General features: G+C 51.3%; 1 protein-coding gene across 2 annotated transcripts in view; it reads left to right on the top strand.

Moving 5' to 3' along the window:
- Nucleotides 1-457: 457 nt before the first annotated feature.
- The window catches only part of LOC138304105 (fer-1-like protein 4), a 1042026-nt gene continuing 1024418 nt past the window's right edge, over nt 458-18065 (top strand). For both annotated transcript variants that reach the window (XM_069243852.1, XM_069243853.1), the window contains exon 1: nt 458-757. In XM_069243852.1, the coding sequence (XP_069099953.1) occupies nt 679-757 (79 nt within the window). In that variant the 5' untranslated portion in view covers nt 458-678. The remainder of the gene's footprint in view (nt 758-18065) is intronic.

The raw sequence follows: 18065 nt of genomic DNA, 5'->3' as shown, positions 1-18065 counted from the left end.
CGCTTCTGCAGAAAGAGTGAACAATCCATAGTGCTCCGTGTCAGAAGACTACTTTAGGTAGTCCTAGTTTCAAAGCCAAGGGCACTTTCCACCTTCTGTGCTGTGAGGCGTAAACGAATATTTATACTTGGAAAAAGCAAAACGTTAAACTCCAGAATATAGTGCCCTTTGTATAAGTATCCAGGAGTAAAGGAAAGGTGCCACACGTGACATGGGCAACTTGGCACATTTGCCTGTTCCATCTGGGGGCATCTTAAGAAGCCCTGGCCACCCTGCTGGGCGCAGTGTAAGGAGGCCGACCCATCTCTTCAGTAGGTAGTATAAGGAGAGAGGGGTTCCCTTCACAGGGCAGTGTAACAGAGGGAATTATCCTTCCTGGAGGCAGGGCACGGCGCTCACAGCCCCAGGCCTGTACCTGGGAGGGTGGAGCACAGAACCGGCTGGGCAGGTGCGGCCGGCAGACTGGGAAGGAGACGGGCACGGCTGGGGCAGGAGGGAGCGGGCAGGCATGGCTCGAGCAAGCACGTAGAGTGCATTACACGGAAACCGCAGCTCTCTTCCACCCTTAAGAAGTAGACCAACAACCGCGTCACTGTCCGCCGGCAGGGGCTACAGGAGTGCGGCACACAGGAACAGTCGCATCACGGTCCTGGTATCCTTGAGAGAAGGCACTGTACCATGGCGCTGAGCGTTAGTCTGAAGAAGGTCACTAACCTTCCCGGGAGACACGACAGGCAGGTGACCCTGTCCTTTCGAGGTAAGAGTCTCTTGTCGTTGAGACCCCTTCCCTTCCTCCATCCACCAGCCACCTGTGCACAGAGCCACCCACCGTGTCAGCCTGGAAGACAGCGCGGGCTGGGGGCGCCAGTTGTAGGCGCTAGGGGTCTGCAGGTGTCTGTGAGCGCACAATAGACTGGTTGGTGCATGTGAGAGGCTAAGTGAGAGGGCAATGGAGTAAGTAGGAGATGCCCATGAGACATTAGGTGTCTGTGATAGCATAAGGGATCCCCTGACGCACAAGAGTACGAGGGAGCTGCGAGCTCCATGCAACGGCAGGGGCCTGCATGTGTCTTCTGGGAGGACGAAAGACCCGCAGGTGCATGCGAGAGGCCAAGAGTAGCAGCCGGTAACCGTGAGTCAGCAGGGCCCTTGCTGGTTCAATGAGATGGCAATACATCCCCAGGAGCATTTGAAAGGGCAATAATGCTGCAGGTGTCCATGAGACGGCAGGGGGCCTCCAGAGGTCTGTGGGAGGACGGAGGACCCACTGGTGCATGTGAGAAGATAACCGAGCTACAGATACCACACGGAGAGAAGGGGGTGGGGGACGGATGGGTGCCGGTGTCTGTGAGAAGACAACGGAGCTGCATGGTGCCCATGAGGAAGTCTACCGCTGTCTGGGAGAGAATAGGGGACTGCACGTGTCATTGACACAGCCGAGGGCCTGCTGGTGGCTGCGAGAGGACACGAGAGCTGGAGGTGGTGCTCTTGAGAAGGTGGGGGATTTCAGGTGTCTGTGAGAGGATAGGGCACTTCCTGGTGCACATTAGAGGAGAGGTGAGGTGCGAGCGCTACGAAAGTTCATGTGAGAGGACAGTTCCTTAGGCTAGTTCCACTGAACAGTGGGACAACCGGGTGGCTACAGTTGCATGTGAGAGAGTACAGGGAGCAATAGGTGCCTGGGTGAGGAAGGGGGACACGATGTGTCTGTCAGATATTAGGGACAACACGAGACTCACTTAGAGTACCTAGACACGGAAGACCGCAGGCGCCTTTAAGATTGCGGCCTGGAGCCTATGAGACGAGGGTGGGTTGTAGATTCCGTAGCCTGCAGGCGGCTGCAGAAGCGCATTGCTGCCCTCATCGTGGATGAGGGCCGATGTCACCGGCCTCTGGCCTCCCACACTCCCAGCTAGCAGGTTATGCAGAATAATGGTATGCGGGTGGGCCAGTTGGGGGGAGGGGGGATCTATCATGTTCCCCTTCTCAAGTAGGACTTCGAAGACCAGCAGTGCTACTCTTTGAGAGCAACAGCGTTCCAACTACTTAGGCCAATGCTGGTGTTGTGATTAGGGTGTCACTCACTTCTGGCATTGCCTACTGTGTGGGTGCGCACTACTTCATCATTCTTTGCCTGAGGTATTTTTAGTAGCGTGGGCCAGGGTTGCTGCTGAATATGTAGGGGCTGTCTCGTGCCTTGCAGGAAGGTATAGTCCTCGAAAGTGAAGGCAAGTGTAAAGAAGTTAAGATGCAGTTGTTGGGGCGGTGCTCGGATTATTTTAGGTATGTTGGATCTATGGAAGATTTGCTGGGTCACTCGGAGCTGTGCCGTGTCTTAGAAAGCTGTGCTGTGTTTTCATTTGCTCCATAAATGTTATTTCTTTTCCTACTTCATACGTCTCAATGTTTTTCTGTAAAGTTTTCCATGTTTCTTTCTCTACCTTCTTCAATTTAAACGAGCCACAAATTTACTTAATCAGTGCTTTTCTGGTTGTTTTGCTATATCTTCCTTTTTATAATTCACTTTGCCCTCTTTCTATTTTTTTTCTCTTAATAACAGATTTCTGAGTTCTTCTACAAAGTGACTATAATGCTCCATCACTATCTCAGCTGTCATATGTTGTTTGTCTTCTCCACTAATTAACTCTTTGTAAGCATATATTGTTACTGAAGCTGGTCAAAAAGTCCTATTATTGTTCTTTATAAAATGTTTTTAACCTTCTTGCCCCATATCACACATTCTGTAATATATTTCTATGGATATGTGTATAGGACTGTGATCACATCGTCAATGATTGCCTACCTTCAGATCAGTTAATAACTGAAATATTGGGATGAAATTACGGCACAGTCTCTCAGTGAGTTTGTTTGACCATTTATGTACATATATAAGGTGACCTGGTTGGTCGCTAAGACACCTTTTAGTTATCTCTGTGAGGTATAACGTTTAAAATTTCTATCTAGTTCTTTTCCTCGTTTATTTGGTTTGACTTTATTTAGGAGTTGGCTCTGAATCCCCACAGTTTTTCGTAGATTTTAGATAGAGGGTTTTCGTAGTTCACAGCTGGTAGGTATCCTTGCATTTGAATTCCTGAACAGCAGGATCCGAAAGCAGGAGTGTTTTTCTTGCATTTCTTTAATCAGTAGTAAAAAGACCTTGGATAATAACCAAACTGAGCAGCTGGTGGAATATATAGATTGATAACTATGATACATTTCAACTTCTGAGTTGAGATGGAATATTTCGACTTGTTAAGCCAGATGTTTATATTATAAGGAATCTGTTATGGTTGAAGACACTTTCAGTCTTACTAGAAGCACTAAAATCAAGTATATTATTCCACTGGTTGGACACACATAGTTTTCCTTTTATTTTAGTTCATCCCACAGGAAATGTAAACATTGAATGCTCTTTTTCCATCTTTAATGTTTCTTGCATGACAATTATAATCATTTGATTATTTGCTAATGTAGTGAGTAATATACCTTTATTGTTTATGATCATTTAAAACCATTACAATTAACAAAGCGAACTGGGAGCATGACGCAGAGTTAACTATATGAATTCATGATAAAAGGAGAAATACAATAATAAAACAAAGAATAGTGATAATACATAGTCTAAAAAGTTAAAAAGATATAAAATAGCAACAAAACTATCAATAGAAAGTGCAATAAACAGTAAGATGAACAGTTTTCCCTCAAGTATAGCAGCCAACAGTACAATAAAAAAGTTAATCCTTGGGGCAGGCACTCAAAAGGTAGTAGTGCAACGGATTAATGAAGTGCTAGTGCAACATTAAACAGCATAATACAAATGTAAATCCTTAGGGCAGCCATTCTGCACATAAAGTCACCTTGTTTAATATCAGAGTTTAACCTTTAACCTTTTGAACCTGGTTTGACCTTTGGCGAACAGCGACCAGGTGAGACACATGTTATCTCTCAAAAGGTAGCAGAGCATCGATTAATAAAGTGCTAGTACAACATAGTCCATATAGAATGTAAATACATAGAGCGGGCATTCTACACACAAAGTCACTTAGATAACCTCAGGGGGGGCACTTGGCTAGCTGCCACAGAGTTAGGCATGCATTGAAAGTAGTAGTGCAATGGTTAAATAAAGTGCCAGTGCTAGTGAATTGCCTCACTCAACCCATCATTAATATAATGTGATATCTCATAATTGATCAATAATCATCAATGTAAGGCTGATGCCCTGATTACAGAAAGAACTGTGCAAAAGCTCTTGACACATAATTGACAAATAATTAACAGGTGTCTCTGAGGCCACCGGCCCAGCCCCTAGCCGGCTGAACTTAGAAGACCCAGTGAGAACATATTTCGTTAGCAAAATGTTCAAAACTGTGGTATATGGAATTAAGGAGGCAATGATTGCCTGCCGGCACGTGCGCACTCCCAGACTGTTCCACTGCTACTGCAATCTAGTCCTGCGTTCATTGAATAATGCTGAGCAGGGGCATGCATCGTGTTCGAGGGACTCATCACTGCCACCACAGCCCCTGCATACAGTATTCTCACTCGGGCGCCGCCAGCTCATTATTTCGGAAATGGCCAGTCCCCTAGCCTGAGGCCCATAGATCCTGCCTTCAGCCTGGTGGAATATGTGCAGGTAAGGTATGATGCTGGGATTACTGGCTGGAAACTGCTCATAACTGCCCAGTAAGGCTCTAACTGAATGAAATGCCTAAAGGCGGATACATTTTTTAAAACTCATTTTAAAGTTGAGGTGACTGAGGTCCCTCATCTAGAGATCATCCATCCAGCAATCGCTTAGATTCTTCAAAAAACTGATGATGTGCTTTGCCAGAGCTGCTGCTGCTGATTTCGGACCATAATAGTGCCTTTAGGCTGCCAACCCGGGCCCTTTGTAGTTCATGACACAGATAAAGGTAGGCATTGACACTGACAGCCCGTTGGTCTGGTAAAACAAATTCAAGCCTAATCTGAGCAGCGGATGAGAACCTTGGGAGGCGCAATACTTGCTTATAGATTTTTAAGGTGAGTTTGTTCAGCAAGCTATTGTTCACGCCTAATAAGTTTTCCCTGCCTTAGGATAACAAAGGAAAAATCTTGGTCCTCATAACTTTTAATAATGGCAGGAGGCTTGGGCCCAGTGCTTGCTTTAATGATTTGGACAGTGTCACCAACAGAGTCAAGACTTTTTCTCCTACCTCTTTCCTATGCGTCCCGAAGGTTGCCTCTGGCTCAAAGGAAACCCCTAAGCATTTATAAACTTGACCCACCGTGATTTTGTTACTGTTGTAGTACCAGCCTCCGCCCCTGTATTTTGTGCTGCCAAATATTACAACCTTCATCTTCAGGCTCACATCTAAGTTATTAGTGGCTGTATAAATGTGCAGCTGGTCAAGCAAGCATTGCAATCCCACTCTAGTATGACTGAGGCAAGATCATCTGCATACAGCAGATTGCTGATACGCACACCACCTATTTTTGGAGGATGGCTATTGATGGCATCTAGTAGCTGCAGTAAATCTGATAAGAACAAATTAAACAACAGAGATGCTAAAAAGCACCCCTGCTTCACTTCTCATGATGTCAACATTTCAGTGGTCGAAGAGTCTAGTAAAATACTCGGCCAAAAAAGGAATATCATGTTTATAGAGAGACCGTGATCTTAATTCCTGACAGCCAATTCTGCTCAAACTACAGCATCTCAACACTCCCTTTTATCTTGACTGAAATATAAATAGATAGCCCTCCTTTACATTTGCCATTCTTGTGCTTCATGGAAGTTAGAATCCAGTGCTCGATATAGCCTATTACTGGATGGCTTGTCTCTGCCCAGGTCTCCTGCAGAGCTATAATTTCATGTAACTTTAGAAAGGCAGTGGTGTCTGGCAGCTGGAGTTTCTGTGTAAGACCACTAATGTTCCAAGAGCGTAAGGATAGTGATGGCAGCTTGGAGCAGGTCGATACATGAAGATTGATTCAGTCAGAGCTTCTACTCAATAGCACTGTGGGCAACCAGGCCCAATTTCCTCCTATGATATCCAAGATTTGTTCCCTTTGTTCACTATAGTTTGGGGAAACGCAGCCCCAAGCATTTTTCAGGATCGAGAATGGCTTCCTTCTTTCAGGTTCTAGCTGGACAGGTGGTTTTGCTAGCACTGTGGGGAAACCTGTATCTCTAAATAAATGGACTAATCTGGATGCCCCATGTATAGAATAAGTCTGATCTGGATAATGTTGTCTAGGCAAGGGTTGTCATGACGAATGTTGCTAGTGTAGATTCTGAGGGTTGATAACCTTTTGGGGGAAGGAACATGATTGCTATGTCACTTGATTCCAAGATACCCACTTCCGGTATAGAATTTGACGGCCTGAGAATATTCCCCTTATTTAAAATATCCTTCCCCTTATTTAAAATGTTGTGGAGCCTTGCAGTGATACTTAGGGCGGAACAGCAGCTTACTGTTTAAATTTGGCGGGGCCATCACTTGAATGGGACCTTGATTGATCCTCTAAACTTGCAAGATAGCTGCTCAGCCCTCTCTGACTCCACTATTGCGCTTTGGTGGCACACCTCCTGGAAGCCATGCTGCAGGTTCACCGTTTGAAGCCTCCCCTCTAGTTGGGGGTAAAAGTGCGCCTAGTCCTTTGTTATTGTTACTCTAATGGTGTCCATCGATAATCGAGTCATGTCTCTACCGACAATTTTGATGGAGTCGGATTGATTAGAATAGACATCACGAGTGGTCGACTGAATTCGTGCAGCCTGATCTCCCCGAACAGCCTGGTTAGTGCAGCGTCTCTGCTAATAACTTGATTTAGAAGTGGTTGTGGCAGTCCTTTACTACTCCACTCTGTGATAACAGAGTTATGTGTCTTGGCTTCAGTTTGGGCACCAGTATGCTTAAGCAGATGGCCAGGCTCACCCTCTTGGGAGTTTTCCAACTGCTCAGGAATAGGAAGCTCTCTTGCAGTGTCCATGGCCGATTTTATTGGGGGTGGTGGCTGTGAGGGGCTACTGTGTGCCCCAGTTGAGAGAACCAGATCAGAACCTTTACTTGCAGAGATTAAGAACTGGCTACTGGTGGCAGGAATGGTGAGATTGCTTATCTTGTTCCTCTGCTTCCGAAGCCTTTGCTTTTCCTTCTTACTAAGGGGTCGCAGAGGGTGGAGGGCTTACTATGGGTATCTCGCTGTCAGCAGACTTGCTTCCTAATGGGATGCTGATGCTGCCAATGACCCTAAAAGAGCACAGTCCGATCTCTGAGGGAGCTGCTGATCACTCTGAGTCCGTGGCCCTGTGGGGCAAGCCCCAGGAGCCATAATATCATAAGTTGTTGGGATACTGAGCATCAATCAATGGACTTCTTTTTCCAAATTGGAGGATGAATTAGAGGCTTCCTGCCCCTTAGGTGCCTGTTGGGTAGCTGCACCCGTCACTTGTTGGCTTAGGCCTAGACCCCCATAGAGTCTCTTGATTTCAGTCAGTACTATACAAAGGAATGTTGGGAGTGAGGATAACATTTAAATTATAGGAGAACAGCAGCACACTGATTGCACCAGGCCTGTGTTGGATTGTGCTCTCGTAATCAGCTTATTTAAGTTATTCAATTTACTATTGATTCTGGCCATAAAGACGGCCAATAAATTCAGGGGAGCTACTTGCACGTCTAATTTGTTCCAGTGATAATTTAAAGCTGAGACGTGGATTATAGGGTTTGAAGGAGTTGAGGCCAAATTGTGCCAGGGGGAGTCTGTTGTTATATCGGGCAGGACTATCTTGCTGACCTGAGGATCTTATGGGATCCATGCAAAAGAAGGACAGTTCCAAAAGAGATTGATCATTCGGGCCTGTGCCTTCAGGTTCATTAACAATATTTTCTGTGCGGTGCAGGAGAATAGATTTCAGAGGTGGAAGTAATAGTATGTCTCCAGTTGGTGCTCGGGTCCATTGCCCCGCAGGCGGGCTAGAAATGTTATCAATAACTAAAATTGACCTATTCCCGCCATGGATGCCTTGCTCTCCTTGGAAGTGCAGATCCTTAAGTGGGAACTTTCCATCCAACAGACTTGGCGAGGAATCACTTGATATAACTATTGGTGAAAAGTTATGATGGGACAGATAAGTCAGGGAAGTATGCTGCAGATCTGGCTGTTGATTCAAAACCAATGTTGCCAGGGATGCTTCTTTTTTTACCGAAGCTTAAATTTTTGCTATGTCAATCTCCTCCTGTGGACTGCTGATGAAACCAAACTTGCCCGTTGTGGTGTCAGGCGGATGTATCGTAGCGTGGAATGTGACTAATGAGGGTCATCAGCTGCATGCGCTGGGGTGGGGTGCTTGAAAGAGACATTGGTGGTCATTACAAAATTGGCGGTAAAAGCTGCTTACCGCCGTGCAGAAGACCGCCAACACATCGCCGCGGCTGCGGAATTCCGCCACAGCTATTATGACCCACATCCCGAAATCCGACAAAATTCAGATACCCACACAAGTCCGCCACACCAAAGGTCAGTGATAAACTGGCGAAATCAAATCCTCCAGCGTCACGCCAACAGAAATATGCCCATGCTATCATGACCCACGAATCCACGCGGCGGTCCTTCAACCACAATATTCCATTGGCGGTGCACACCGCCGCGCTCAAAATACACAAACATCTCCAAAACACAGCCACATTGGACAATTCGAAATACACACACCTGATACACATACACACACCACACCCACACACTCAATGCTATATAAAACACACACCCACATCACCCACAAACAAACCTACGGGGGAAGGTGCGTTCCGTGGTCTCCAGACAGAACATCGCGGTACAACGGACTGGCGTCAGACCCCCACCTCCTCCCCCACAACTAACAACATGGGAGGAGCAAGTCTTGACTATTCTGCATCCTGAGGGCCTCGCAGGAGTCGGTGGAGGAATGGACCATGGTAAGTCAAATCTTAACTGTCATATCCCCCACCCTACCTGCATGCTATCACAGACCCCCACCCTCACAGGACCACTACCCAACGTCACCAGAAAGAAGGGTCCAGACATCTCCACCCCACCCACAGAAGAGGCCCACAGTGATGACAACAGCTCTGTCCAACTGGATCCAGATGACCAGCCCGAACCATCGTGGGCCTCGGGACAGTCGGGTCCCCACACCCAGTCACAGGCCACCACAGACCTTCCATCCTCTGGTAACACCAGCACAGCACCCACCCAGCGGGCCCATACCTCCGTCCCCAGGACACGTCAATCAGCTGTGTGTCCACCACTACAGGGAACCCAGGATAACCCACCACCCCAACAACAACAAGGACCTGGGGGCAGTGGTAGTGGGCACACGGTCAAGGGGACGGAGGCCCAGGAACACAGGGGAACTGGGAGGGCTGCTGTGCGACAGGGGGCGGACAGGCCTAGGGAACCCACTCTCCACGAGGCCCTCTCCTCCATCATGGGAGCATACCACCACTCCCAGGAGACGATGGCAAGGGTCCTGGCCAAGTTTCAGGAGACCCAGCGGCTGCAGGAGGAACAGTATTTGGGGTTCAGGGAGGAACTCAGAACCATCAGCACTGCCCTGGGCACCATCGTAGGGGTGCTGAAGGAGATACTTAACACCAGGAGGGACACTGTGGCACTCCAAGTGGCCCCTGACACTAGCATGGACGAAGAACTGCCCACCACCTCCGCCGGCGCTAGTGGACAGGAGGCACCGCCACAGGACCAATGCACCAGCACCCCACCCCCTGCAGATGGAGAACCACCCCTCAAATGGTCCCTGAGATCCAGGAACAAGACAGAGCACGATGCCAAGACCCCCGCCAAGAAATGAGACCACCCTGATTGTCATCCTACTGTCCCACTTTGTAACCCAGTCCATATTGGAACTGCCCCAACTCCACTTCCTATGCCCATATGGGCAATGCACCTGTGAGACTAATAGACTGGACTCTGCCATGGACATTCCTCCACCATCACCCCTCACCATTTTACAACCCCCTTCCAATATTGAGCACTTCAATAAACACCCTTGAAGCACAAAACAATCTGGAGTCAGTCTGTGATTTCGAAAATGTGTATTAGCAATGACAGTGACAAAATGCGTTCTCAAATGTAATGTCAACATACCTATGTCACACATCTCAAGTCCATGAGGAATCTAAGCAGATGACACACGTTGGAAACCACACCTGTGAAACCGTAATGGAAATGTACAACTCAGTTACCATATACTGGTTGAAATCGACAGACAGGATAGAGGTAGAAGTGCGAAAGTACTTGTAGTAGGCAGGAATGTGTTCTCACCTGTGTGTCACTGGAAATATTGCTGGAGAACTGAGTCCCTGTTGTCATTGTCTTCTTCCTCTGCTTCCTCCTCATCACTGTCCACAGGCTCCACAGCTGCCACAACACCGTCATCTGGACCATCCTCCTGCAGAAAAGGCACCTGTCGTCGCAAAGCCAAGTTGTGAAGCATACAGAAGGCCACGATGATCTGGCACACCTTCCTTGGTGAGTAGAATAGGGAACCACCTGTCATATGGAGGCACCTGAACCTGGCCTTCAGGAGGCCGAAGGTGCATTCGATCACCCTCCTAGTCTGCCCATGGGCCTCATTGTAGCGTTCCTCTGCCCTTGTCCTGGGATTCCTCACTGGGGTCAGTAGCCATGACAGGTTGGGGTAACCAGAGTCCCCTAATAGCCACACCCGGTGCCTCTGGAGTTGACCCATCACATAAGGGATGCTGCCATTCCGCAGGATGTAGGCGTCATGCACAGAGCCAGGGAACATAGCATTTACCTGGGAGATGTATTGGTCGGCCAAACATACCAGCGGTACATTCATCGAATGATAACTCTTCCGGTTCCTGTACACCTGTTCACTCCTGTGGGGAGGGGGTCCAGAGCTACATGGGTCCCATCAATGGCACCTATGATGTTGGGGATATGTCCAAGGGCATAGAAGTCACCTTTAACTGTAGGCAAATCCTCCACCTGAGGGAAAACTATGTAGCTCCGCATGTGTTTCAGCAGGGCAGACAACACTCTGGACAACATGTTGGAAAACATAGGCTGGGACATCCCTGATGCCATGGCCACTGTTGTTTGAAATGGAGCACTGATAGCACCTGCACTTGAGGGGGGATCCCTGTGGGATGGCGGATTGCTGACATCATGTCTGGCTCCAACTGGGCACACAGTTCCTGAATTGTGGCACGGTCAAACCTGTAGGTGATGGTCAAATGTCGCTCCTCCATTGTCAACAGGTCCACCAGCGGTCGGTACACCGGAGGATTCCGCCATCTCCTCACATGTCCCAGCGGACGGTGCCTAGGAAGGACAACAGCGACCACAGAGTCAAACAACTCAGAGGTATGTACCCACAGTCTACACAGAACACCATTCATACGCAGATTCTGGCCTGTATTTGTGTTGTGCGACAAGGCCTAGGTCTGTGTGACGCAGTTGAAAATGAAGCCATGTGGGCCCCTGAAATGCCGGCTGCCTGACCTCTAAAGTGGGACAATGGGATGTGAGGTAACTGTGCTGGCGTTCTACACCGTCGCGGTAGGCGGTCGAAGAGGCGGCGCAATGCTAGATTGGTTAACATTGGACCCTATGGGTCCCAGGAGCCAATGACTATGTACGCCGGCGGTGATGGTACGCACCACCGCGGACGTGACCGCCATTTTCTATCTGTTCAATCACTCAATACCTAATCTTCGACAGGAGAGGACCTACACTGCAAGTGCTGCTGTGACCTCGGTCTGTAAGAGACAATGGCTTGTGCGTCTGGGGAAAGGGCCCCTGCCTTCACTGCAGAGGAGTTGGAGAAGCTCGTGGACGGGGTCCTCCCCCAGTACACGCTACTCTACGGTCCTCCAGACCAACAGGTAAGTACACAGGGAGCATGTTGTATGGGCTATGCCTGTGTGGAGAGGGCTGGTTGTAAGAAGGAAGGGGGCACAGTTCTGCGTGCATGAAGGACTGTGAATGCATGTGCCACACGGCAAGGGTAGGGATGTAGGCCACTAACTTCGACGGTGCAGTTGGTAATGACTTCTCTTCTTCCCTTGTACATTTCATGTAGGTCAGCGCCCACCAGAAGAAGGATATTTGGCGTGCCATCGCCAAGGACGTCCGGACCATGGGGGTCCACCACAGACGGAGCACCCACTGCCGGAAAAGATGGGAGGACATTCGCCGCTGGAGCAAGAAGATGGCGGCGGCTCAGCTGGGGATGGCCTCCCAACGTGGGAGGGGGGCCCGTCGAACCATGACTCCCCTGATGTTCAGGATCCTGGCGGTGGCCTACCCTGAGTTGGATGGGCGCTTGAGGGCATCACAGCAGACACAAGGGGGTGAGTACAACATCTGCGCGCAGTGAAGGTGTCTGGGTGGGGGAGGAGGGCTGTGGGTTTCCCTAGGCCAGGGCGAGTTCCGTAGGCTAGGCCCCTCCGTAAAGCAGGCCATGTGGCACCCCACCCCACCTCTGTAGAGTGCCAAGTACAGGTATACAAGCCCCTGTGTCATCTATGTGTAGAGCCCAACAGCGTGGCATAGTGCAGGGGGCTGCTGTGTCTGTATTGTCCGCCAACGGTAGCGGTAAGCCATGCACTCAAACTGTCTTTCTTCTGTCGTCCCCCCCCTTTTTGTGGTCTCCCTGTTCTTGTGTGCATCAACCTCATCGGCGGAGGTACAGTGGCACTGGAGCACGAGGGAGCTGCATCCCACATGGCCATGGAGGGCCACACCACGGACTCGGAATACACCAGTGGGACGGAGGGCGAGGGGAGCTTCACGGCGGTCACAGGATCTGCAACCAGCGACACAGACTCGTCCTCCGATGGGAGCTCCCTTGTGGTGGTGGCAAAATCTGTGCCCCCACTTCTACAGGTACAGCCGCCACCCCCCTACCAGTACCGCCCTCCCAGCAGCCCCTCAGCCTTCGCCCCGTGTCCGCTCACCCAGGAGGGTGGGCATCACCTTCGCCCCAGGCACCTCAGCCCCTGCCCCTGTCACCTCTGCTGCCCTCAGTGAGGAGGCCATTGACCTCAGGTCACTCACTGTTGGACAGTCTACCATTTTGAATGCCATCCAGGGTGTAGAAAGGGAATTGCAACACACAAATGCATTCCTGGAGGGCATTCATTCTGGTCAGGCTGCCCTTCATCGAATCCTGCAAACTCTGGCCTCAGCACTGATGGCAGCCATTGTCCCTGTGTCTAGGCTCCCCCCTCCAACTTCCTCCACCCAGACCCAGTCCCCTGTACCCCAGCCTATCCCAAGCACACCATCAGACCAGCCTGCACACACCTCAACACACAAGGGAAGCTCAGGCAAACATAAGCACCACACATCCCACAGGCACTCACGCAAGCATCACACACATACAGACACAGCAACATCCACTGCCTCCACTGTGTCCCCCTCCTCGTCGTCTCCCTCCTCCCTCCCAGTCTCGTCTACACTCTCTCCTGCATGCACTACCACTACAGCCACTACGTCCCGCACCAGCAAACCCACCACCACACCCCGCTCACGTGCAGTCACCACCCTCACTCACACGTCCCCTGTGTCCTCTCCCAGTGTGTCTGTGACGCCCCCTCCGAAGATACACAAACGCAGGCACACACCCACCCAACAGCCATCCACCCCAAGACAGCCTCCAGCGCATGCACCTTCACCCAAAATCACCAAACGTACACCTCCTACAACCACTACCTCTTCCTCCACTCCCAGACCCCCTCCAGCTACCCGTCTCAGTGTTCCAAATAAACTTTTCCTGACCAAGCTTGACCTCTTTCCCACCCCCCAACTCATAGGTCCCGTACTAGCACCTCAGCCAAAAAATCTCCGGGACCAGTGGTGCCTGTTACAGGTATGTGGAGTGCGCCGGGCACCAGGCCAGCCAGTGTGGCACGGAGCCACAGCACAGCCAGCCCCCCGTGAAGCACCAGAAGTTGGACAGTGCCTGGCGGGAGAGGGGGAAGACTCCAGCCAGCAAAGCCGCTCACAAGGGTCCCGGGGGCAGTGTCGACTCAGCTGTGACTCCTCCCAAGGTGGGGAAGGGGCAGAAGAAATCGCCAAAGTCTGGGAGGAGCAGCACGGCGGAGAAGACCGCCATCATCCCTGCTGCCCAAGAGGCCACCGCCAGCCCGATCGTCACTGGCCAGGAGGCCACTGCCAGAGTCACTGCCCAGGAGGCCAGCCCGATCGTCACTAGCCAGGAGGCCACCACCAGAGTCACTGCCCAGGAGGCCAGCCCGATCGTCACTGACCAGGAGGCCACCGCCACTGCCCAGGAGGCCAGCCCAATCGTCACTGGCCAGGAGGCCACCGCCAGAGTCACTTCCCAGGAGGCCAGCCTGATCGTCACTGGCCAGGAGGCCACCGCCAGAGTCACTGCCCAGGAGGCCAGCCCGATCATCAGTGGCCAGGAGGCCACTGCCAGAGTCATTACCCAGGAGGCCAGCCCAATCGTCACTGGCCAGGAGGCCACCGCCAGAGTCACTGCCCAGGAGGCCAGCCCGATCGTCACTGGCCAGGAGGCCACCGCCAGAGTAACTGCCCAAGAGGCCAGCCTAATCGTCACTGGCCAGGAGGCCACCGCCAGCCACAGCCCAGCTGCCCAGGAGGGCCCCGGCAGCCACAGCCCAGCTGCCCAATGAAGGACCGCCAGCCCTAGCCCAGCTGGGCAATTGAGGACCGCCTTGGCAAGCACCGCTGAACAGGGCAAGGACCGCTGAACAGGTCAGAAACTGCCAACTCAAGCACCGCTGAACAGGGCAAAGACCGCCTTGGCAAGCACCGCTGAACAGGTCAGAAACTGCCAATTCAAGCACCGCTGAACAGGGCAAGCACCGCTGAACAGGTCAGAAACTGCCAACTCAAGCACCGCTGAACAGGGCAAAGACCGCCATGGCAAGCACCGCTGAAGAGGGCAAGGACCGCTGAAGAGGTCAGAAACTGCAAACTCAAGCACAGCTGAACAGGGCAAAGACTGCCATGGCAAGCACCGCTGAACAGGGCAAGTACCCCTGAACAGGTCAGAAACTGCAAACTCAAGCACCGCTGAACAGGGCAAAGACCGCCATGGCAAGCACCGCTGAACAGGGCAAAGACCGCCAACTCAAGCACTGCTAGCCCATGAGCGGCAGGGGCAGTGACGCAACTGGGACCGTCACGGGGTGAGTGATGCACTCTGGGCACCAGTCCCCCTCCAGAACCAGTGGAGACATGCATCCACTCCGTCTGTCCTTAACAGGATGAAGCACTCTGGGCACCAGTCCCCCTCCAGAACCAGTGGAGACATGCATCCACTCCGTCTGTCCTTAACAGGATGAAGCACTCTGGGCATCAGTCCCCCTCCAGAACCAGTGGAGACTGTTATCCACTTGAGAGACTGTGGCTTTGCACTCCCCAGGATTGAACAGTGGGCAAACCACCCACTGTAGAGACTTGAGAGACTGTGGATTTGCACTCCCCAGGATGGTACAGTGGGCAAACCACCCACTGTAGGGACTTGAGAGACTGTGGCTTTGCACTCCCCAGGATTGTACAGTGGGCAAACCACCCACTGTAGAGACTTGAGAGACTGTGGCTTTGCACTCCCCAGGATGGTACGGTGGGCAACCCACCCACTTTAGAGACTTGAGAGACTGTGGCTTTGCACTCCCCAGGATGGTACAGTGGGCAAACCACCCACTGTAGAGACTTGAGAGACTGTGGCGTGGCACTCCCCAGGATGGTACAGTGGGCAACCCACCCACTGTAGAGACTTGAGAGACTGTGGCTTGGCACTCCCCAGGCTGGTACAGTGGGCAACCCACCCACTGTAGAGACTTGAGAGACTGTGGCTTTGCACTCCCCATGGATGGTACAGTGGGCAAACCACCCACTGTAGAGACTTGAGAGACTGTGGCTTGGCACTCCCCAGGATTGAACAGTGGGCAAACCACCCACTGTAGAGACTTGAGAGACTGTGGCTTTGCACTCCCCAGGATACATCAATGGGCATGGAGCCCCCTCGTGGATCTGGCGTGGTGCACTCATCCGGCTGAGGTGCCCCCCCCTTCCCTTCCCCCTGAGGTGCCTGTTGTATTTCTATCTGATGCCCCTGCAGTGTTCTCTCCGTTTTGATCAGGTATCTAGTGTTGGCCTCGCCCATGCATTTTGGGCCCAGTGGTCCACGGACAATGAATGGTGCATTACCTGCACTACTAATCATGATGTATATTTTGTTTAATGTGTATATATATATCTGTATATATTTGGTTACTGTATTTTGATATATTACAATGGTTCCACTCATTTCCTTTTGTCTTTGCATTCTTCCGGGGGGGTTGGGGGTTGTTACTGTAATGTTTGGATATGCATTGGTGTGTGTGTTGTAGTGGGTGAGGGTCGGAGTGGGGGTGGTGTGTTGCATGTGTGTGTCCCTGTATTTTGCCCCCCCTCCCCTATGTCGTGGGTGCAGTACTCACCGTTGTCTTAGCCGCCGGCGTTGATGATCCTCGTATAGGAGGAGGAAGACTAGTGCAGGAAGAATATGGAGTTCCGGCTCCATGGTGTCGTCGTTCCTCGTGGAGTGTGTAGAGGTGAGAGTTTTCCCTTTGAAATGGCAGTTTCCACCGTCTTTTTATCCGCTGTGAATCTGCCCGGAAAAGGTGGCGGATTGGTAGGTTGTGATACTGTGGGTGGTACATTGTCTTCCACCTGTCTGTTGGCGGTGACCGCCGCGCTGTTTGTCTGTACCGCCTTGGCGGTCGGAGTGTTAAAGTGGCTGTCTTTGTTGGCGGTTTCCGCCACGGTCATAATTCCAATTTGTTTACCGCCGGCCTGTTGGCGGTCTTACAGCCGCTTTAACACCGTCCGCCAGGGTTGTAATGACCCCCATTGTCTTTCCAGCCGTGTCAGTGACAGAAAACCTTTTTAAAAGCTCTGAAGCATAGTCTCGTGAGGGCCTAAGGGTCCTGCTACGTTGCTATTCCTCAGTGTGACTGGTGCCAAACAACCGCAGGGTGTTGATACCCGACCCATGCTTTTGGCTTTGGTAAATGACGTCTCCAAGGAGCACGGTGATGAAAGAATTGATGAAGAGCATTGATGCTTAGGTCTTGCAGTTGATGGGCTGGACTCCCAGGGATTGCTAGGGAGCTTAACGCAGCCCATCTCGTTCCTCCTGCTGGGTCATCAATGGCTCTTTCCTTGTTCTGCCTAACTTTGTGGCTCCTTGGTAGTAACCTCCTTGGTAGTAACCTAGTCGTGGAACCTGAAACTATAGACCCGCCTCACCTACCCCCAAAAAGCACTCCCACAGCACTGTAGGAGGTGCACCAGCGCGCTATCTCTTGTGGGCTTTAGGAGTATTCGGCTCCAGTACTGTAGCCTACTATTGTGAGGGACTGTGGGGCTGCAAGTTCAAGGACTACATGTTTTTGTGGGGTGTTTGTGGGCATTACTGTTGCGTGGCACACACTCCAGTGGTGGAAGCCACACTGACCTAATGCCAGCCACCTCCGTGCCAGTAAGGGTTGTGACACTGTCATATGGCCTTACCTTGGCTTGCACTCACCCCTACACTTGCGCCTACATCAATTTGATTGACACCTCCAGTTGTCCCATCCTCTTGTTAAACTTGTTCCACCTGATCCTGTTCTCTGCTCGATTGTTGATCCACTGATGCAGGGACGGGGGCACGAGCACACCGGATAGCACCGCCTCACTCTTCCCGGTAGTCACCCCCTTCACTATACTCCTTGTGTGCTTCAAGGAGGAGGGGGAGGTGCAGCGGCCTAATGGAGTTGATGGTGCTGCTCATGGTGGTGATAGCTATTGGTGGCTGAAAGGGTGAAGCACAATGGAGCCGACTATGGTGAGGCAGGGGTGGATGGCGATACTAGCCAAAGCGTCAAGTCAAAAAGTCAGAAGGGCAAGTGGTGGGGGCCAACAACCGAGCAGCCAGCACAGGCCCGAGCCATGATGACAGTTCAAGCAGCTGTGGGGCAGAGAAAGGCAGGAAAAGGAGAAAGGGGGGAAATCCCATCCCCAACCCTGTAACC

This window comes from Pleurodeles waltl, chromosome 7, assembly GCF_031143425.1.
Source record: "Pleurodeles waltl isolate 20211129_DDA chromosome 7, aPleWal1.hap1.20221129, whole genome shotgun sequence".
Classification (NCBI taxonomy): Eukaryota; Metazoa; Chordata; class Amphibia; order Caudata; family Salamandridae; genus Pleurodeles; species Pleurodeles waltl.
Note: the sequence above shows the minus strand (reverse complement) of the source record. Positions and strands in the feature narration are given on the sequence as shown.